Below are 24440 nucleotides of genomic sequence, written 5' to 3'. Positions count from 1 at the left end.
GTTTCACGAGCATGAATGGTCAGTCGTGAATATTGGACTAGGAATCATGAACCAATTCACGAATACATGAACAATATTTTATGATTTATGAACTATTTCACGGGCACGCATGGTCGGGCGTGACTACTATATTAGGAATTATGAACGAGCTCACGTTTCTATGAATAAGAGTTCATGATTTTGTGGACTACTTCATGATAACGAGAGAGTTTTGACTAATATAGAAGGAATCATCAACCAGTTCACGAATACATGACCCTAAATTTAGGTAAAAACTAACTAACTGTTAAAACCATATTGGCGCGTAAGGCCAAACTAACTTTCGACTTCTTTAATTCTCATCAGCTTAATCAGAACTTTTTCGTGTGGAATATCACGCAGGTACACAAATAGTGTTTTCGTTTTTCGGAGCTAGCGTCAATCCGGCACTAGTTTAGTCCTGTCACTAAGTACGTGTCGCGTTCTGATGAGACGAAGTCGTAACGCAAATCCCATAACTAATTTGATGGAAGGAGTTAAACGACAGACCCGGCCATTTGCATGCGCTAAAAAGGAAGCTTGAGTGATTTTTTTATTCGGTGTGAATTAAACTTTTAAAAGAGACATGATTTGATTTTTTAATAAAAAGTTTGGCCGAGCTACACGCATATTGCTTGATTAATTTTAACATTGTAACACCCTTTATTTTGTGATTTACCCAACTATTTATCATTCTCTATGCACGAATCGTGCCTAGAAAGAAGTTTCGAATTTTATTCTCAAAATCCTCAATAAGGTATATTTTCTCAGGTGGCCGCATATTCCAACGATCTGCAGCCATCTATGTATGAGTAAAACTATACCTACTAGCATAATTGTTAAGCTCTGCCTGTACTATCCCGGTAAAAAAATTTCATAGCGCCATTATTTCACTTCACATTTATTGCCTCTTCAATTCCTTCCAATTTGTCAATTACAGTTCCACCCAGCGTGAAAGCCGGCAATCAGTTGGTGGCAGCTCCGGTCGAAAGTCACGTCATGTTGCAGTGCACCGTGGAATCATTCCCAACGCCGCTCAATGGGTGGTACAAAAACGATGGTAAGTAGTACCCACTCAGTATTTAATTCGTCTCACATTGTCCCCCATGCTGCCATGCTCCCTGGGAACGTAATGGAATGAAAACAACCCCTTCTGGGTCGCTGCATGTGACAGCAAAAATGCACCTTGTATATTGTTTCGGGAAGAGGCGAACGCGGTGCGAGATTTTCGTTATTGATTATGATGATGATGATGATGATGATGATGTTGATAATGACGGCGCTGTGGTTGCCTGTTTCCGATTTTTCCAATTTCACAAGTCATTTGGTGCGATTTCACATGTAATTTTGATTTATTTTTCCATGCAATTCACGATAGGGTTTCGCTAAAGCTCTCAAATTGTTCCCTCGAGAGAGTTTTTCACGCGTGATCCCTACCGTTAACATCAGTGGGGCACAAGAACAACTTTGAACAGCGGGGACCTTTCCCATAGTTTGTCCGTATAATGGCTCTCGACAACGCTTGAAGCTTTTTTATCGCTCTTGCCAGGGTCTTACTCAGAAGAAGTCACATCCCTTACTGCCATAATCGGAATGAACGTCTGTTGTTGAGAGTTGCTTTATGGGATACAATTTTGGGCTTGCCTGCTACTCACCGAAGTCCGGGATTTCCTTCTAGCCAATTGAAGTTTTTTTTTTGTTTCCCAGAGCTTTTTCCTCGAGATTAATTTGTTACAGGCGATTTCGGCTCAATCCAAACCATGACCATGCACATTTGCTTCTGCGTTTAGCTTTTCTTCTTTCCTCCGCAGGAATCAAACTGTACGAGGGCGAAAAGTACGTCGTCACCGAGGAAAAACTGAACGCCTTTACCTGGCAGCTTAATTTAACGGTGAAAAATCTCCAGAAAACAGATTTCGGAGCGTACGCATGTTCCAGTATTAACGCTCTGGGGAAGGCCGACGCCCGGATACGATTACAAGGTGAGATTGATGGTGGTTAGGAAAGGACAAGTTGCTTTGCAATCATGTGCGTTGAGACGCAGGACAGGATATAACACTTATTCTTCTTACTGTAGATGAGCAACGCCAAGCCCGAAACCGGTCTGTAAAAGGACAAATTTTTACTCCTTTTTATCGTTAGTAAGAACAATAAGTATTGTGTCCTGTTTTGCGTCACGTCGACGCGTGTAGACTAAGTTCTTACGTAAGCACAACCTCAACAAATAAGTGGCAAACTGTTATGCTGAAATCCTGCCGAATTGTCTATAGTTCCCAGTTGCAGATGCAAGTGCGTCAACTCTACGAAAATACGACAACTTACAGCGTAATCGTTTTTACGCTTGTCTACATTTTGTTCTCCTGTCAGAAAGAATCACTTCTCAATCAACGCAGTAGCTCCCGAAATCGGATTTCGAAACAGCTATCTTTTGAAAAGCTTTCGAATTGAATTTCACTCAAGCGAGTGACCAATTTGCGTCGCACAAAGTCCCCTCAAGTGTGAGTGACAGTAAAATTGATGCTAAATTAGTACGGCCGAACGGTTCTCCTAAACGACTTTTCTCCCATGTACATGTTCGCCGTAGCATGAGATAATTTTCCCACTTCCACTAACCTAGTTAATGTTCTCCCCCGCATAACAGATGCAAATGTTTCGATTTTAATACGCTCATCAGCGAAGTACCCTTCCGTCGCCGAAAAATTGCAGCATCAATTTTAAACCCGTTCACTTATTGACATTTGCCGGCCGGCAACATCCAAATTAATTGCATGTAAATTTGTATTAATAATTATATTTCTTCCGTCCACTTCCCTCGCAACCTCCAGAACTTCGATTGCCGCCGAAACCGACAACTACCCCGACACCGTACGTGCCGCCAACGCAGAAGCAGCCCCGCCGGAAGCAGCATCATCAGAGCCACGGTAAGGCAAGTCACGATGGCAACGGAAAAAGTGGTTTGGGCGGTGGCTTCAACCGAGACAGCTACATCATCAATCACATCCAGGAGAACGACCTGCTCGGCGGGTTCGGATCGGACGGTAAGTGTATAAAGGGTATATGTACTAAATTCTCTCCGGCTCGATCAGGCCGTTGGCGTTGTTGTGATGGTGATTGGTGGGAGTTCGACATGCGTAGGATGGTAGAGGTAATACCGTGCACTTTTCTAGGACACCATGGCGATACTAGGCTGAACGAATCTATCAAAGAAATTCGGTCATCTGAAACTTGTTTCGACTCGATGAGATGAAAATGGGGACAGGTTGTTTTTTAATTGATGCCATCGAACGTATGCACCGTTCCACTTCTTTGGTGAATGGAATATTGGAGAGCTTGTCCATATCCATCTAAAGTGGCAGGAAAATTTGAGTACGAGATGTCAGGTATATTGAAATGACAAGTGACGATGAATCCTTTATCGTACAACTAGCTATGTAAAGGGCAACGAACCTATTTTGGTTCTTTGTGTTAGCTATTCTCAAGCCTGATAACCGCCTTCTCAGCACTCGGACACGAATGTTGCGAATGTTAGGGAAGAAATTCCTCCAAAATGATACCGAAGTAATTTTGCGGCGTGCGTTGGCGGCTGTATACAGATCGTGCAGTTGCTGCTCGGTTACCCTACTTTTTCTTCAATTATTTTATTCTTCTTATTCTGTGCACTATATTACAGTTGGAGTGGAAACCGGAATTTCATCTCTTAGTTAATTGATTATTGTGTTGAGATGTGCTCGTGTGATGAATTCGTGGAGTTATGTGATACAGCATTTTCTAGGATATTTCTCATGAATATTCATACTCTTGCCGACCTCGAGCCCAATACCAACAGCAACACATGGTAGATATTCGTATTTCCATACCGCAGACAAACTGAAAACAAAATCTAGTAATTTTCCGAATAGTTTTTGATTCTGAAGACCGTATTGTCGATCAAATTGAAAAACGTATTCATTTGATTATTTTACTTCTGCTTTATTTGGTACTCATGTTTAGTTTTTTTATTCCTGTTGCGAGTTATGGGTTAAATTGTGATTTTTTATATTTTTGGCAAGTAAGTATTTGCATAATAATAATGTTCTGATTGCATGCGATTTTCTAACATATGATGTTTGAGTAATGCTTAATTTAGGCAACGACACTCGGAGTATTTATCAATTCTAGATTCTGTTCTACAGGGAATAGTTTCAAGAAAATAATTGTTGAAATTAAATTAGGTTCCATCAGGAACCTGCAATAATCCACGCAATCCAAATATTACTAAACAAAATAATTTGCATAAAGAGATAGGGTAGATCAAGGTGCTTAGAGTTCTAAGGCCTTTGGCAGTAACAAGGTGAGGAGTGAGATAAGCGTGCAGCAGAGTACGGGGAAGAAAAATGACAGCTAACAACTTTGTTTACCCACTGAAATTCAAGCAAACATATGGAGAGAAGTAGTAAACAATGTATTTAGCTGTCGTTTTTAAAACCAACATGGCTGAACGTCGTTTTTGAGGATCGTATCACCTGAGAATAAAAACTCCTTGGGGCAGATGACCCAAATTATGTGCTACACGGCAATAACAACAAATTTTAGTATAACTATGAAGTACTCATTTTGGTGGGAAACTGGGACTACCCATAAAATGAATACATTGTTTTTACTCTCTTTTGTGAAAACAGAACTCACTTTAAACAAAAAAGTATGGGGGAGACCGAGGCTAGTATGCGGTGTTTTCAGTTTTTATTTTTTATCGCTTTGATGTATCTTGCAAAATAGAACAAGCGGCTGTAGCCAACGTCCCTGAATTTTATCACATTGTCTTTGTTTTTATAGACAAAAATGTGTGACGCGGAAAACCGGCGGTGGTCAGCTATTTTCGTCCGCGTCCCTTATCACCAATTTTTATAAAGTGATTCATCAGCAGTGCTATCTTTGAAAATGAACCACCTTGGTTATGCAACTAATTTTTTGATGCCAATCGAGCTGACATTTCTTTAGACTAAGCAAACTAATTTATTTGTTTCTTTAGTGTTTATTTGACTAACTAGGAAACGAATTCACTGGGTCTTTAATGCGTGTGGGAAATACGCATGGTCTTGTCTGAGTGAATGACTTTTGAATTATTTTTAAGGGTGGAGAATTGACAATTCGCAAGATCAATTCAAATCTAATTACCAATTTGCGGCAATCATTTCAACACAAAAAAAATATTTTTTTGTCATATTTAATGGTTTACTTTTAGTCCATTAACTCATCAGTCTATTACACTAGCTAAGAATAAGTACGTACTATTTGAAAACGAGGGTGTTTGATTCGTGCATGATGTTAATATCGTTTAGGAACGCAGCATTTATATTTTTCTGTTTTGCGTCTTCATTGTAATATCGCAACCCTTGTGATTATACCAATAAGAACCATTTATATATTCTGCCACGCTATTAGGAGGAAGAGATATGACTAATTGTGACATAAATGGGAGGGGAGCACGTCAGGTGCTTTGACGCAATCGGCCGTTTTACGCACGAATGCGCCATGTATATAGGAAATTCCATAGAACATGAACACTTTTGCGAGTAGCGGCATTAATGTACTTCTACAAAATGAAGAAAAACTAAAATCATTTGATTCGTATTAGACCAAGGGGAAAAATAACATATGACAGAGAGTTAGTTAGTGTTGGGTAATCTTTGCGTAACATAATTTATGAATGTTCCACCAAACCACTTTTAAACTTATTGTTTACGGTCCATTTTACAGTGTCGACAACACTCCTGACAGCCGGCTGTCCGGAGTTCAAGTTGTTTTCGATGAAACAATCTCGATAAACGATTACCCAGAGTTTAAACGCCTAGAACATTTACGTATCCTACAGTCAATAAACTATTCAAACATTTTATGCACGAAGCGAATCCTGACTAACAACCCACCACTACCCAATCCTTGGTACTTATGGGAGTGTCACTGAGTCGGGGCCTTTCGTTAAGTAAGTACCACATCCACACTTCCTTTCTCATCCCAAGTTACGGTAAAGATGGTCGTGGCCCGCAATGGTGGCTCTCAGGCGAAATTCTTGCTTGGACTGGATTAATTGTTATTCCCAAACAATACTCCTCAAGTAGTCTGGCTGGAAATGAGAGTCATCAGTCTGCAATCTACGAAGTATACCGTGCTTACGCAACGCTGAAGACCGTATTGTCGATCAATATTAGAAAAAATGCAAACAGCGCACAGTGGCGGATTTGCCTAAAAAGCTGGCCAAAAGTCGAAAATGGTTTTGATTGACCTGCAAAGGTACATACCACGGTTTTTTGGGACGTAGATTACGATATTGATGTCAGATTTTCAAAATTCATAATGGCGGATAGAAAATGGCCGACATTTTAATCTAATTATAAGTAAATTTTCATGAATGAAGATTTAATGGTTCCAGTGTATGTTTATAATGCATCTAATTTTAAATTGTGTGTAGTTAAATGATAAAATTTTTTGAATTGCACGCATTAAGATGTTTGGGTGTCTAGATGATGTAGCTATTGTGAGAATTGATTTTATTAGTAATTTCAAACTATGTATTTTAAAATATTATATAACATAGTTACAAAACTTTCAATCTCTCTGTACGATTATTATTCAATTACTGTCCAATGCACATATTTCTCAAAGAACGAAAAATAGTATTTTTCTAAATTATAGATAAAAGCCGATTCTGAGACGAAATGTATGGAATGAAAATTGACAACAAGTTTGCATGCAAATTGCAGTGACTAAAAAATGAATATAACAAAAATATGAAAGCAAGTGAAATTCACTAAGATTTATAGTTTTATTTCAATTTTTTGACCGGGGTTTTGTCCAAAGTCCATTATTACGATGAAGCAACCATATAAATTCATGCGTTATACTTGGTCAGAACATGCTTGTACTGCTTCCTGGTATAGTTTTGAGCAACCACGTTTTGTTGTTATGCTTGCTGACATACTACGACTGACAATCTTCTCACAAGCTGGAGTGTACGCCAAAGTGAACTTTATGGCCAAACCACGGCCGGAGATCCCAGTATTCTTTTGTACTACTTTACTGATTTTCGTTCGTAGTATCCAGTCATATATTTCACCTCTAGATTTGTTTTGATTTGCATGATCAAACGTCATAGTCGATTTTTGAAATTTGTAACCTTTGGCGATCACTTCTGTTGACCTCGTTGGTTTTCAATAAGATCGACCAAAATTATTTACGTCCTTTGCGTGCCACTTTTGATAACTTTTGAACATGTTTATGAAACTCGAGGAAATTTTCCCCGCTAAATACACAATTCTTCCTGATCAAAAGGCAGTATTGTGCGACTCGTTATGACAACCGGAGGCGCAGCGGTAATTAAAAGTACGAGTCCAAATTTTAAACTGAAAATCTTATAATCCGAGCTCGTCCAACTTAATCAAAGATTACTCAAAAACGGGCAAATTCGGGCAAGAATTCTAAAATGTTCCTAATAGAGAATCGTTCAAGGAACACAAATTGCCTTGAAATATAGTGGACATACGTGGACAAAAAAGTATTTCAATAATTTAGCAAAAATGTGTGTTGAAAACGACTGCTACAAAAGCGTGAAAGTTATTGACATTTTCTATAAACAAACAAAATAATATCTTTTGACATCAAGACATGTAAATAAAGTACATAGTGTCAGCATAACTTTCCATTATTCTATAATCGAAATCGGCCCTTTTATCAAAGTTCAGCTAAACTTGAATAACATTGACATTTCGAGCGCTTGATAAAAAAAAATGTGAGCAAAACGCGATAGTTTAACCGTTTTATGTTCAACAAAAACACCTTTAAAAGGCCAACGAGGGTACCCGGGTACCCACAAATTGAAATACTCATAACTATGGCTTCCTTTAGATATTTTGGATTCAGGAACTCGTCCACTATTTGATTCGGTAAAATTGAACCGGATGAATGGATCTGGTTCTTGGTAATCCGGATTTTCCGGAGTAATTTTCCAGTACTAGGGAACGATTTGTAGATTTTAATAATGTTCTAGCAATATGAGTATCAAAACTCTTCAAATTGTCTCGAAAATCTGTTATTTATTGTTACGGGACCCCATGAAAATTTGAAAAATGGAATTGGAATGAAATGGTCACTCACGGCCCCACGGGAACCTGCTCCGGAATGTCCGTTCCGGGGTCAAATCACCAAATGGTTCCAAAACCACGAGATACAGCCTACTGATGGAATTCCAAAAATTTTGATACTCATGTTGCCAGTATTCCATTGAAATTCACAAATAGTATCCCAGCACTAGAACATGCTTCCGGAAATCCGTATTCCGCGGAACTGAATGAAGTTACCCGATTCATTTTTACCAAATCTAAAAGTGGATGAGATCTTGAATCCAAAACACCTAAAAGTATCAAAATTGGTTGGAAATTACCTCAGTTATTAGCATTTCAGTTTTGTGGGTACCCGGGTACCCACGTCGGCCTGTTACGTAGTAAAAAAATTCAGGAGCCCCTTCTCACTAACCCCTTTACTATATCCACAATATTATTAACCCAAAATCTTGACTTAGTGAAGTTCTAAGATGTCACAAAGTTTAATTTTCAGCTATGGATAAAACATGACAATATCATACTATGTTGCGTTTCGGCTTCGCCTCATCAGAAACCGACACTAACATATTGTCGGAATAGATTAGCGCCGGCTTGACGCAAATCCCTTAAAACTAAAAAAAATATAGCATGACAATATCATTAATTGAAACCTAAAAAGGTACCCGGGTACCGCGTCGGACACATAACGGTTAAGCTGTTTGGATGTGCCAACACCTCAAATATGGAAATTTTGGAGCGTTTCACCTTAAATAGCATGCGGCAGCACCATCTGAAGAACAATATATGTACTATAACCCAAAGTACGACCATAAAATTTTCGACTTTCCGCCACTGTGCAGCGCTCACCAAATCTTATTCCAAATAAAGATTATAAGATGGAAACTGATCGGAAGACACAAGACACTGTAGATTGACTTTCATTATTCAATTCATGTCATCTCGTTTCTCCGCGTAGAAAATTTGATATAAAGGACTAAATTTTTACGATAACGAGCATAGAAATTACGAATATCATAACTAAGCTCCAGAAATCATGAATAAAGTACATTAATCACATTACTCCACTCATGTTTCATTCATGAATTAATTCCAAGAATTAATTCATGAATGAAACATGACGGTAACATGAATAAAAATAACTAAAATCGTGACAAACTTCCTAAAATCCTAAGTATCTTACAATTCTCGGCTCTTTCGATCGATAGAAAGAACACAAATCAGTGTATGCCCCATTTCTAAGCTAGAATCAAAAAAAAAACTAAACATATTCAGGACCCAATCATAGGAAATCTACTAAACATTCGGGTGTATTTTTTGCTGTGTACTAGTGTTGTGGAAATGCAAATATTTTCATAAATACGATTACTCATGATTTCGGCAGCTTGATTACGGATTATGAAAACGGTTCATTTTCCAAAATCATGATTTTTTTCATAAATCTATGAACAGATTTATTTCCGTGCTTAAGCAATACACTGATGTTGCGGCAGAGGGTGAATCAATCATTCGTCGTATGGTCGAGCCCCACCCAGGAAGGATTCTCAGTGTCAGTGGCACTAGCTCTATGTGCTGCGAAGTCTATTATAACAAAAAGGCGAAAATTATGGAAAAGGATTGTAGTGCCGCGGATTTTTTTTGGTTACATAGCTGTGGATATTAGGCATGCCGACAGACGCCCGCGAACCGACGCCAGTTAAAAATACATCGGCACTCAAATCTTAATTTGACATTTTCTATTAATTTAAATAATTATTATATTAATTCTACTAGTTTCTTTATTTGAATTATTTGTTTTTTTATTAATTCTATTAATTTTATTTTATTTTACAATTTTATTACTTTATTAGATATTTAATTATTTATACTAATTATAATATTTTTATTAATTTTAATATCTTATTATTTTATTGTTATGTTAATTTTGGCAATGATTGTGTTATTCCTTTCAGTTTGTTCTTTTTATTCATTTAATTCATTTTATTAATTTTTCCATTTCATTCCCATTTTATTCATTTTATTTTTCGCATTTTAATTTTTTCTCAATGTATTCATTTCATCAATTTTAAACATTTCATGAATTTTATAAATTTATCTGATTTAAATATTTTTATTAGTTTTTGGCATTTTAGTTTAATTTACTATTGGAGAAGTTTTGTTCATTTTATTCTTTTTGCTAAGTTTATTTCTTCTATTTATTTTCTATACGTTATACGGCTTAGCGATTTGTATCAGTTTTTCATTTTGTAAATTTAATTTATCTTATATCTTGATTTGTTTGATTTTTGATTGGTGTAATAAAAATTTGTATACAAGGTCGCGTACGAAAGTTTTGCACTTTTGAAGTCAAGAATACTGACATAGCTCACTCATAGTAGCAGCATACCAAGAGGTTTGTTCGCTTCGAGCCATGCGTGCTTCTAACGTAACCTTGGTGGAATACCGAACTTGTTCGACTCTAAAAGTTAAGTAGATTACGGAAGCTTGGAATCGCAGACGCAGGGGACGGGTCGGAGGCATTTAGGTTGGCTCGTAAAGCATACAGAAATGCCCTTCGATCCTCTGAGCGAAGTGGTTGGAAAAGCCTCTGCACAAATATCTCAAGTCTCAACGAGACTATTAGATTAAATAAGTTACTTTCGAAATCGAAAGACTTTCATGTCAGTTCGATTAGAACTGCTAATGGTGAATACTCGTCTGACGAGGATGCAGTACTTAACTGTCTTTTTTACACAAACTTTCCAGGCTGTACGGAGCCATCACTGACGACTGCCCCTGAGTTCTTTTCAGGTAGTTCTGATTCTTGGGCATCATTTGCTCGTAGAATTGTGACAACCGAATCGATCAAATGGGCAATTGAAAGTTGTGCTCCGTATAAGTCTCCTGGAAAGGATGGAATCATTCCAGTTCTATTACACAAAGGATATAAACACTTCAAGCATATTTTGAAAAAGGTTCTTACTTGTAGTCTTGCAACAGAATACATTCCATTAGCGTGGCGGGAAATAACTGTCAAATTCATTCCCAAAGGTGGCCGCTTCACTTATGAAGAGGCAAAGAGCTTTTTTTTTTTAAATTGCCCACCACACTCCCCCACACCAAAGAACTCATACAAGAGCCCCCTGGTAGTGGACGCAACTTGTCTCAGCCCATGAACAATGGCAACAAAAACAAATAAAACAAACTGAGCTGAGACAGACATATATTGATGTGCAATTAGTTTAAGATAATTAACTAAGGTGGATTCCCAGTGGAAATAGATTTCCTGTTAAGGGATCCACATTATAAATTAAATTAAAGTTAAATACTGCTGACGGATGTTTACATAAATTACAAAATAATATCATTAATTAAATATTTCGTTAAGCCTATGTTTAAAGTACTGTTTCAATCTAGCCTTGAAGATGGTACGATTGTCGATTCTCTGCATGTCAAGTGGAAGTGCATTAAATTTGGTAGGGCCAATAAAAAGAATGCGCTTTTGGCCAAGGTTTGTGGCTGCTCGAATGCGTTGCAAGTTACTATTTCGACGTGTTGAGCGAGAATGTGTTAAAGTTGTAAAATGTATATTATGCTGGGCGATGGAGTTATGTATATTGTCGTGTATGAATAATAGTGTTTGTACGTCACATAAGTGGGATATGGGTAAAATATTGTGGGCACTTTCAGAGTATAACAACAAAGTCGAATATAAAAGTGGTTTATTAAATATAATTTTCAGGGATCTGTTTTGTAGTGTTTGTAGCTTTTTAAGGTGAGAGCTCGCTGCTCGCCCCCATACCGATACTAAGTAGTTAAGTTGTGAATGAATGTATGCAAAGTAGTAGTTCAACAGAGCTCGTTGGGGAACAAACGCTTTAACTCTCCACAAAATACCACAAAAGACCTTGAGCTTGAGACCGATCAGTCTGCCCTCTTTCCTTCTCAAATCAGTGGAACGTTTGATCGACGTAACGATCTTAGCAAATGCAAACGCAAATTATTTTAAGAAAATTCTTTATTACGCCATTGTTGTTTGTGGACAACAACGTTTTTAAACAGCTGTAACTTTTGATTGAGGCTGCCAGGGACAGCTTACGTTGACAACGGAAAATATTTATTCATATATCTTCGTTATGGTGCAATATTATTGAAAACTGATAAAACTTATCAATTTAGACTGTCTTTGGCTACGTTTTCCATGCAATTGGACTATTGTAAATATTCTTGGAGAATTGTATTGAGCATTGGAAAGTAAAAATTGAGCATGGAAGCACCTATCTTTTTGATAATAAACTTTTCGTGTTTCTTAATCTCACTGTTTTCAAGGAAAAATAGTTTTGAAACCCTACATGCACTAGAAAAAAATTGGACATGAAAGGGTTAAGAACTTAACTACTTTTGAGAAAAAAAATCTGTAATGAAGTTAACAAAAGAAAGAATAAAGGTAAATGTGCACTTTATTGCTCACAAATGAGGAACCAGAAAAATTGGGTTCTTTCTGCTGTAATCGTAAGTAAATTTGATGTTAATTTTTTTCTAATGTTTATATTAACACTGTCTAACTGTGGCAAATATATCCCACACGTTATACGGCGTTTTAATTATTTTCAGTAACCTTTCCAAACTTTTGGCAATTTCCAACATTTACAATTGCAATTGGTTATTGACAACACTAAGATCTTGGCACTAACTCCTTTAACTCTCTTATTACCTATCGTACCAATCAGTCTAATGCCACCATGCCCTTTGCTGTATCAATATGTCGTCTCTCGCTCACTCCGTTTATTGCCGTTTGTCGCCAGCTTCACAGAGCACGAGGACTCCTCAGGTTCCCTTCATCTTAGTCGACCCACCTTGCTCGTTGTGGCTACTTGTGCTAGTCGGATTAGTTTTGGGAACCATTTTAACCGGGTTGTCGTCTGCCACTTTAACGACGTGCCCAACTCGCCACAGTCTCGCATATTTTGTTGTGTGAACGATACATAGTTTTCCGAACAACTGTTGCAATTCGTGGTTCATACGCCATGCTGTCATGCTGACTTCCAACTGCATCGGTCCATGGATCGCTCGCAACATCTTACGTTCGAAAACACCCATGGTACGTTGCAACTTCGCCTGTATAGCCTCAGAGCCGTAACATGGTCTTCTGGCGCCCTTGGCGGAGTCTTCGTTTTGTGCCCTGAACGCCATTTGACTATCCTTTTCTGTTCGACTTTCGACCAATAATTGAGTGTATAATTGAAAATGGCACACTTATCGTGACTTACGATATGACTTATCTGCACATAGTTTATGAAGTAAATTAAGATATCGAAGTATGTGGACTTTTATAAAAATGCACGAAAACTAATTTTGAGGAAATCCTTCGAAAGTGACGCGGAAAATTTAAACCATTATTATAGAGTGCCTACAGGTTACTACAGTTTGAAAATATTTTAAAAGTAACTTCACTATAGATTTGTTTTCGAGGTTAGGTGCTTGATGCCAAGTGCCGGAGCATTTTTTCAGGAGACTTTATGACGGACTAACAACATCTAAATGTCGGTTCACATAGTTGAGATCGACGGTGTTGTTTCAAGGACCGCTTTCTCTAGTGATTGAAGATTTTGAATGGCAATTGCACAGGACGGGACAAAACTGTATGCCCCTTCTAACTCGTATCGGGTGACCTTTAGCAGTATTGCTGTGTCGAACTTGTTCTTTAACAAGGTTCGTACCGCGCGTCATGTTTTGCACTAAATAAAGGTAAATAGGCTATTGTAGAATAAAACCGCGAGTGGCAAGTGCGCAGAGAATTAAAACCCATTCAAAGCTGCTCTAAGCACTTTTTAACAGAAATACTAAAGAGAGCTACGACTCTCCACGAAAAATCGTTATGCTCTCTTGGCTCAGGAAGAGTATGACTCTGACGATCCCCATCGTGAGACATCTGTTACTGCTCCCAAAAACAGTAGTCGAACGAGATTTGTTGTAAAGGTGAACATTTTCCTCATGAGCGACCGAATATAACAGCTATAAGAAGCGATAACACAAAGCCGAAGCAAACAGTTCCTGGTCTTGGAAATTCGAGATAAAAAACGAGCTTCCAGCGTTTCAAGAAACACCAAAAATGGGGTATCTCCTCGTTGATAAACGATCTAACTATCTTCATGATATTTGCTACAGTTTTAAGGAGGTGGCTGCTTTACTGCCCATGATCAAATATTTGTCCCATTTTTGTTGCTATGCAAGTATGAAAGCGTGCATTAAGTTTGCAACAATTTTCAATTGGAAGTCATTGCAGTTCGTTATTTAATCTTCTATCAACTTTAGATAGGGCCGTAGCGTACTCTTTTGATACTTTTGGTGGAATTTCAGTTTAGTGTTCCTTTTTCAATTTGACTCACGAACAATAATTTAGCGTATACACGCTACCCTACGCATTTACCCTACTTATTATAATATTTATCCTTACTTATTTTATACAGCAAATTTCAGCGTCCCTCTAAGCTTGGCGGGGGTCAACCTGGCCAACCGCACACTACTTGTCTGCATAGCCCATTGGCCAACCGGTTCAATGAACATTTTGTAGCTGGTTTGCTTCGTACCGTATCGTACTTTGTTCGACTAAAAACCCGAGCTCAAAGTACCTGCCAGAATACATCTCTGAATTTCTCTCCTGGTGTTCTCATCGCCGGTCACCATGTTCACCATACAATCATCCGGTAAAGTCTCTTCTTCTTAAATCTTCTAAATCACCCAGTGGAGTGCCCAGTGGAATACCGAGTTTTTTCTGATCCGTGCTTGCCTGCATCGTTTCTCGTTCTCCCTCGTACGGTGCTCCCTCTGCCGTATTCGTCTCTCCATCTCAGTAGTGCTACCTGTGGTGCTTCATAAGTTGTTCCAGCCATCAAGAGTAGTCCTATTCTTCTGTTGGTAGATGCATGCTCACGAGTGCTGTACTAACATTTCTGTGGCTGTGAAGATCGTTGGCAGAAAGCACGACAAGTTGTGTGTATTTGTGTTGGAACTTAATTTTACATTGATATTCTTGCTCCAAATATGTGCATGAAAATAAATTTAAAATTGCAAAAAATTTTTCTGTGTGTCTGAGCGTTCATGTCGCCGTAAATCAATTTATTATCCCACCCACCGTGAGCAGCTGTCATAGAAACGCTCCAGCTTGGCCCAAAATGCATCTTTGTCGTTCGCTGGTCTCGTTTTGTGTGGGTAGTGAACGTTTATGATGCGGCATTTGAAGAAACGGACTTTTGCTTCTCACTTGAACAAGCATAGGCGAATCTTCTCCAGCACTATAAAACCCAGCTCGTTTATTGTGCCGCTGATCGGTAGGATGTCCGTTTTTTCACACCAGCCGAACTAAGTTTCTGCAATACTACGACCCCGAGGTTGCAAGTTTGCAACTCGTTGTGCAGAATTCCGTCGATCCTCTGGAATCCAAGCGACTTGCAGTTCCAAGTTTTCAATATCCACTCCTTTTTTCGTAGCATGACTTAATTGATCTGATCCGTACGCAAAGGTGTGTTTCCGGACGGCTTGGTACACCTGTACAAACCTCCTATCCGGTCGGAGGCTTCTCATTTCGCTACAGAAGGTGACGATAGCCCACAGATCATCCGTTGTGTGTCCAACAAAAAGAAAACAGGCCGACAGGGTACCCGTGTACACGCAAATGCAAAAGTGTGTAGCTATCTCAATTTTTAATAGTTTTAGACCACTTTTGGATGTTTTGAATTCAGGAAACCATCCAATTTTAGAATCGATGAAATTGAACCCGTATTCGTCGCATTCCCGCTAATCCGGATTTCCAGAAGGATATTCCAGTACTGCGAATCTATTTGTAAATACTAATAAAATTCAACAGGTATCAAAATTCTTGGAATTGTCTCGGATGGTTTTTTCTTATGACGATTTGACCTCGGAACGGTGCATCGCGGCCTTGGGGGTACCTGCTCCGGAAAGAGCGTTGCGGGGTCAATTATATTATTATACATTTTATATCCCAGTATTGAAACTTACTTCCGGAAATCTGAATAACCGGGAATCAGATACATTTTTATTGATTCTAAAAGTGGTCGAGTTCCGGAATTCAAAACATCCAAATGTATCCAGATTGGATAAAAATTCCAATACGTATTAGTATTTCGGTTTTGGTGGTACCTAGGTACCCCGCCGACCTGTTACGGGGTTAAAGAAATCCAAAAACCCTTCCTCAAGCCTCCGATCACTGTATCATTAGTCCCCCAAAAGCTATGCTTGGTATTATTCTAAGGTGTCACTAAGTTGCAATTTTCAGTTTGGGAAAGAATACTGGAATTTCATAAATTGAAATCTGCAAAGGAGTACGCTGTCGGACACATAACGGTTAAGTGCGATCTTGTTAACAGAGTTGTAGCCTCACTTGCTCGACGTGATTAATACGTAACGCTGCTGCAAGGCTATTTGGTCAAGTTTGAATGCGTTTTATTCTGTTGATTCCAAATGGATTAAAAAACAAAGGAAATTTTACCCTTTCAATTTTGTCCTGGCTTTTATAATATATATTAATTTCTTTATTGAAAGTTTAATAAAAAAACCAAAAATTCGTTTTTAGGTGTAATATATGTTTTATCGAGAAAATTACTGAAAAGGGCTTCATTCCGCAAGAATGAAAAATCTGCCAAAAAATGAAATTCGTGGCGACACTATCAAGTTTTAAAGAATCTTAACATCAAGTAATGTTTCGAGCAAATCTCATTTTTTAATTAGTTTTCATAAAACTAACTAATAACATCTAATGTAAAAAAAAATAGATAAATTTCAAAGTAATGTTGTTGTTAATTATTTTGTTACAATTTTCATCAACATACGCAGAAAACTGTACTGATGAGATAGTTTGCTTAGTCAGAAATATGTAAGAGGGCGGCAAATTTAACATTTTGCCCCGGCAAAAAGTCTAGCGCCGCCACTAAGAAAGACACGGTGACGCCACGAGGTGGCTTAAAAAAAGGTTTTTAGATTTCCAACCACTGTGCGTGGTTGTAAAATAAATGCCAAAAACGAGAACTTAACTCACTAGAGGCAAGATCATCTAATATATTCACCGGGTCTCTTTGTGGACATTGTTCATATAAATATTCTCCACAGCCTGAGAAAAATAAATATTCAGCATGGCTTACTACGATTGAGCTAAACATATTAACATTTTCTTCTGAAGATATAGAATGTTGGTGTCTTCGAAAAAGTTTTAGATGTGCTTGTAATGAAGAGTTTTGTTTAACAACCGTGTTTCCGACCGCTGTGCAATGGTTAGTTGACCTCCGGCTTTCTACCGCCCAAGTTCGCCACCAGAATTTGTTGTTCCGGATTACGAGGAATGAAAAAAGTCGAACCACAGCATTTCACTCTGGATAATGACCCACGAAAATTTGCCTCGAATAATGCATTCCATCGGCACATTTACCACAATTGTTCTAACCGACCGGATTTCCAACCGCTGGTGTTTTTGCCTTTCGAATTTGATTGGAACTGTTTGCCAATACCCGGGATCTGGTTCCAGTTGACAAGGGAAACCCGTAGATTATTAATTTAAAATCACTCCCAAAATGAAGGCTCAATTAATTTCCATTCCAGCGGGAAAAAGCACAATACACAAGCGGGCGGGTAATCGGGGATGGCGTTTGGTTCCGCCGTGGCGGTCAGGCATCGAACAGGTCAGCGCAAACGCAATAAATTAATTAATACGATTATCAGGGTCCGTGGCGATTGTACATTTTTCACATCATGTTGGTATTACTTTGCGTGTACAGTGTGTTTAATCTATTTTCACTAAAATTAAAACTAGGTATGAAATCTTTTAGAAATGATTGTACACATGTTCGAAGCAATCTAACATATTTTTTTTAAATTACGATTTATTAACAGGTGTAGTTCGAATTTCCTCTTATTGATTGAAATAGAGAAAACACAAAGAAAGAGTTAAATGCGAAACATGCTCATAAAGACTTCTAATATACACGCGAACGAAGGTTTTAGTGAAATGTACTTAGCACGTTACACAGGTTTTCTACCATGTAAAATAATGGAAATATATGGTAGAAAAGCTGTGTAATGCGCTTAAATAATTATATTTGGTAGAAACTTTGATTATCTCGTTTATCTAATTAGAATAAAAAATTATTTTACGTAGTCTCGGCATATAGCACAATTAACACCAGTCGTATGAAAATCAATTAGAAACGGTCTGCCAACCTAATCTCCTGAAATGCATCACAATATTAAAATCCCCCTTCTGTTATTGTAATTAGCATCCAAACATTTTTTAAAATAACAATTTGCCAGAATGCACAATTTTGATCAGCATGTTGTTCTATGGTGGGCTGCACAATCCATCAAAAAATAATACAAAAAAACGCAAACGTTCGGGAAATTGAGTTGATGTGTCATCAACATAAAAAAAATATTTCATTTCCACCAGCACAATCCTCTGCCGTGAACGACTTGCGACATCCGATATGTCCTGATGTGTACGAATTTTGCGGAACGCGTCCGATACGCACGAACGAAAAGGACATGCTCTCCCATAAATTTGAGCGAATAAATATTAAATTTGCTTTTAAATGACGTGCGTCCCGAAAATAAAACTTCCTGCGTGCATACAACTAATCGAAAGTATTGTTTTTTTTCGCTTTTTACTTTCCATCCCATAGTGCCCCCCCGAGGAGGTCCCGGAGCGAACGGCGGTGGTCTCGGTGGCTACGGTTCCGGTGCGGGTGTGTACGGTGGCACCGGAAGCAGCAACAGCGGCGGAACTGGCCCCAGCGGAAGCAGCCTGGAGAAGGCACGCAACACCCAAATGCCTGCGTCCATCCCGTCGCGGCAGCCACCCCACTGGATACGAAACAGCGGTTCGGCATCGTGCAGCCGGGGCCCGTTCGGGTTCGGTGCGGGCTGGCTCGACGGATCACTGCTGTTGCCACCCCAGCGAAGGGGGTTGGCGGCAGCCTTCGTAAGCTGTTGTTTACTGATGATTTATAGCCTGTTGATGTTGCTGACATTTACATGAAATTATGTCTATGGGTGTTATCACTACTGTTAGGATGCGTGTGCATATTATCATCATTATAAATACATCTATATCGGAGGGCATATATCGGAGGGGCTGATCGGTTTCGCCGTGGATGAGCGGGATAACAATCGGAGTGCGCTTGGATGGATCAAATTTTATGCGCGAGATGAGTTTTGTAATTAAATCTGTTTCATCTTCGAATCTGTTTCATCTTTTCTCAGGCTTCAGTTAAAGAACTGATATTTTAGGAAAGGATTATTGTTAGATGAAAAATAGCTTAGATGAAAAATAGTTTATATTAGTTTATAACAGATACTACATGACGAATTCCAGTGAAATGTCTCGTGCGCGCATACTTCTAGCGCTATGATATGTCTAATAGTATATTTTACACTTTTCTTTTAAATGATTTGATGGTTTTGTTTCGATTATAGAGGTTTTAACCGTAAGGTCATTCGCCTCTTTTTTCGGATTAGAAAAACTTATAACCCTATATTAAGAGCTATGTCCGCTCTGCTAAAAAAATATTTCGTTTATTTACAAGGTTATTTTTTTCTTCTTTTTATATTAGTGAGGATCTTCAAATCCCTCATTCGCATTTTGCAATTGCGTGTAAAGACGTTTTTTGCAATGGGGAAGTATTTATGACATCGCCTGCTGCATCTTGGTTACCATTTATTTCTTACTCATGCATGTCTTTATCGATAATTCTGTCATGGTGTTTTTAAAAACAGATCCTCTTTATTGCCATGACTGTGAGCCCGTTGGTATTTGCTTCCTTGCTGATGTGGCTGACTGTTGTCGTGGAGATACTGGCCGCAGCTTTGCCAGTTCTCACTATGGCCTGAATAGCAAACACAAATTTAGCAGTTGGTGGTCCAGGGTATGGTATTAAAGACAGTTTCTTGCATTTCAATGTTATGATTTTGATGAGTTTTCAGTAGCGCTTTCGGAACACGGTTTTCCTTAGTGTGTCGTCGAATCACAAATCTGACACGTATTAATTTGTCCTTGATATGCGCAACGCGTGGATGGAGGCAAATCAAGTCTCCATCAACTAATCTCGACCCCATGGTGCACTGGTCGAGTTGGCGCGAAATCCCTCGTTGACTGTAACCATCTTGTGTAACCACAGGCGATTTATTATTGCAACATAAGGGTAATAATTCTAAAATGTAATAGTAAACATGCACCAGCCAATCAAAAAAGTACTTTTACCAACACTCCAATGATTTGCTCACTCCAAACACCACAATTCAAAAATGAAATAGGGACGCGCCCGTGATATGTCAGATATGAGTCAGAGTAAATACTGAAATGCATTTAAAAACAATTACCCCCTCCTGGCACTACTGATGTAAATGAATTTAGGCTGCAAATCGGTTGCCGTTTTGTATGTACATATACAGTTAATTTTAACGGCAGAAAGGTTACACGGTACGCGGTGTCACAGTGGGTAAGCTCCCACTGAAATGACCACCACAGCGGGCTCATCCCTATAAGCTACCGAGGATAGTGCTGTGGTGTCGGGGGAAAACAGTACATTACACACAACGAATGTCCAATTACCATAAACGAGGTGCGTATCGGAAAATAACACACACATGCAAGGGTAGGGTGCATTTTATTGAATTTATTCATTACATGCGCCCGATTTGAGTTTGTTTTTGAACTAAACCACATGCGGTAAATGGTTAATCTAGAAATAATGGATTTACGATTTCGGGAGGGAGTCAAACGCGAACAGAGAAAAATCACAAGCGGATGATCTTCGATGCAAATCAGATTAAATTGATGCGTGCTGTATGGTATTGATGTGGGTATTGTGGATCATAACAGTTTTTGTCTATTTTGGGTGCCCGTTAGAATACATAGTTTACTGATGCGACTTTCATAACGTAATATGCGGTGATGAGAAAATGCTTTACATAAGGAAGCTGGAAAAGTTTTTAAATGTAACACTCAATTCGCATTCTTCCTCGAAAATACAATACAGCGTTCGTCCGCTAACTGGGCTGCTCTTAAGATGGGTATTTAGTAGAGATGGGCGGGTACGGGTATTTTTACCCGATACCCGACCCGAACCCGTACCCGTAGGAACAGGGGCGGGTTCGGGTTTTGTTATCACCGGGTACGGGTCGGGTCGGGTACATTAAAAAATAATTATTCCGGGTACGGGTCGGGTCGGGATTTTTCGAAAAATTGTGCACTTACCCGTTCTTGAATGTTTGGATGACCTTTTCCTTCAAAATCAAAAAAATTATAACTTATCCCCGTAGAAAAATATTAAAACAAGCATCATTTTCCAGGAGCGTGTATCGAGTGAACTGGATTATCCGGGAGATTTTGAACTGGAAGTTCATCATTTAGAATATTTCGTTTGAAAATTTTGCCGTTCAATAAAACAGGGAAACATTTATCGCTCTTTGTGAAGTTTCTCGAGCATTTTTGAAGTATTAATGTTGCAAATTTCCATCATTCCACTATTCAAAAAGAAAAACAAGTACATGGGAAAGATATGTAGTGTATGACTTCTATCGATCTGTTCAAGGAAAATAGTCTAAATTAACCACCAAACATCAAAAATTGTAGATTTTTTATGATTTTATTGGCAAAAATGTTTAGGGTTACTACAAAAGTTTATTTAAGAAACAATGTTCAAATGTATATGCTTACACGAGATTATTCCAATTGGTCCAAAATATGCTGATAAACTGTACCTTTCTCAATTGCAAGATAACTCGCTAAATGTTTGGAATAAAATTGATGTTTGTTTAGATTTTTGGGAGAATTAATCTCATCGCACATTTACTAAAAGAGGTCTCATATAAGCTCAAATATACCCCGATTTTACGGAAAGGTTGTATTGGAAAAAGTGTCCTCACATCACGGATGTTATGAGACACTAAGTAAACATAGGAACTATGTAATTTTCACCCAATCACAATTTCGGTCGAAAATAAGCTTTTCCACTTGAACGTTTTCGTATGTGTTGTATTGAATATTCCGGAAAGCCATACACAACGTCACAAAAAGCCTGCTTCGGCAACGTTCAAAAACTATGTTGAAAAAACCTTTTTCAAATCGTCTATTGCAGTGATTCTCAACCTGCGGTCCGCGGACCCCTAGGGGTCCGTGAAGTCGTTGCTCCGCGAAGAAAAATATATTCTCTGAGTGCAGATTGAAATTTCAAGTATTTCTCCTAAAAAACTGAAAACAACATATTAATAGCATACAAAATCGATGTTTATCCGCGGGGGTCCGCAGCGACCCAGGGTGATTTATAAGGGGTTCGTGGTACGAAAAAGATTGAAAACCGCTGCTCTATCGGCTCGACGCACAAGCTCAACCTTCTGGTATTCACGTGAATAGCTCCCAAAATGAGCAGCCGCTGATGCTCAAACGTGATTTTGCTGGAGATTTTAAGGGTGTTGTACTAGATACAATGATGCGAGTTTTAGAACAACAAAGTTTAACAAAGTCGTGGATGTTTTCAATATATTTGTAAAAAAAGATAATGAAAGAAAAATCATTCTCAACACGTGCTCATCGAATCCTGCGCACGCAATTAACCAGTGCGGACTGCGATTCTATTCCTTGCTGGCGGGGCGTTTTCAGCATCCCTGATAATATCTGAGGTTCGTTTGGCCTAACCCTTCGAATACCTTTGTCGACCAAAACATGTCATCAATACATCATTGAATGTGAAATGATTCCGAGAATTAATGGCTGAAATATTTTATATAAAGGCTACTCTTAGGCTTTAAATTTATGTAAAGAGTTTCTCTGTCACATAAGATTTCAAAAGACTTTTTTTCTGAATTGTTACTAAAAATTAATAATTTACAATAAATTACTTTTTTTGACTTTGGTCGCTCTTAACCCCTTAAGTTGTTGATATTTAATCTGAACATGTTATACATTTTTGTTATTGGCACATCAAAACCTTTCGAATGGTGGGTCGATTATGTTGATTGAAAGTTTTATTCCTAAGACTACAAAAAGTTCCAAAAACACGTTTTTCAAAAAGCTCAAAAACTATTCTACGAAAAAGAAAATGGATATGATTTTCGCGTTCAGCGACCCAAAATTGACACTGAAAAGGCCTTTTTTCTTAGCTTATTGCAATTACCAGAAAATTGGTAAACTAGTGTAATAGAAGAGCCCGGGCCTGTTTGCGGAAGGCATAAGTTGGCAGAGTTCCTTTGGCTTCGTTTCTATTAGACATCTCTCGTTTTTTACCACAAATTATGTAAAATATGTTTTCATATGAGGAATTCCACGAAGATCCGTCCGAAAATCTTTAAATTCGTGACCGAGCATCTTAGATTCCAATGAAACTTTACACGTTTCACCGTCATGTAAGACTAAATATTTTCCAGAGGTAATAAGATTATTTTGACTCAAGAGCAACTTTTCAAAAGGGCGTAAACGTTTCTACGTGTATGAATTTCAAAATTTATTTGTTCGATTACTGTATTTTATACAGCAACGTTATCTGAGAACGAGTTACAGGGAATGAATACTTCTGTCTGAAAAAAATATACACTGAAAAAAATGTTGTGCCATTCTTCAAAAAAAAATTTATGTTAAAAATTTAAATTGCGAAGAAACCCATTTTTTAAATTTTTTTATATTTTGTTACCAAAAACCTAAAGAGAAAAAAAACATTTTGAATGTGATTGCATGATGGAGAAAAAATCGGTAAAAAAGTTTTCCTAACAATAACTTCGTACATGTTTTTAAATTTCATACTAATAGACATACAAAATTGTAATTCTATTACAGAATATAATTCTAAGCACCATTTAAAATCAAAATGCATTTAACAAAAATCTTCCAAAATGCGATAGTTTTCGAGATATTTGAAATTTTGCTCCTTCAAAAACAATTAATTCGTGTAATTATGCTCTTTTTAAAAGTTATTCGCGTTACCCCATCAAAAATGTCAAAAATTTAATGTTTATCGTTTTAAAGACGTAAAAGAAACTTTTTTAGTGTATTTGGATCCTGGAGAAGCTTTCAATAAAAAAGTTTTCCTAACAACAACTTTTGACATTTTTTATAATTCTTACTATTTGCAGTCAAAAATACAATTTTCTTTTTGAATATGATTCTAAACGCCATTTTAAATCGAAATGCTCTTAACAAAAAATTTCTAAAATGTAGTAGTTCTCGAGATATTTTAACTGTTGTTTTAACAACACAATTATTTTGTTTTATTACGACCTTTTCATAAGTTAGTCGCGTTTCTCCATCAACAATAATAGGTTTTTCAAAAGGCCCGTAAACTTTCCTGC

General features: G+C 37.9%; 1 protein-coding gene across 1 annotated transcript; it reads left to right on the top strand.

Moving 5' to 3' along the window:
* Window positions 1-826: 826 nt before the first annotated feature.
* On the top strand, window positions 827-19546 carry LOC131679672 (protein FAM98B-like). Its single transcript, XM_058960406.1, has 5 exons — window positions 827-881; window positions 959-1078; window positions 1830-2000; window positions 2844-3056; window positions 18782-19546. Exons 1-5 carry the CDS (start codon window positions 827-829, stop codon window positions 19135-19137), a joined length of 915 nt encoding a protein of 304 aa, XP_058816389.1. The 3' UTR covers window positions 19138-19546.
* Window positions 19547-24440: the final 4894 nt, after the last annotated feature.

The sequence above is a fragment of the Topomyia yanbarensis genome, chromosome 2, assembly GCF_030247195.1.
Source record: "Topomyia yanbarensis strain Yona2022 chromosome 2, ASM3024719v1, whole genome shotgun sequence".
Classification (NCBI taxonomy): Eukaryota; Metazoa; Arthropoda; class Insecta; order Diptera; family Culicidae; genus Topomyia; species Topomyia yanbarensis.
Note: the sequence above shows the minus strand (reverse complement) of the source record. Positions and strands in the feature narration are given on the sequence as shown.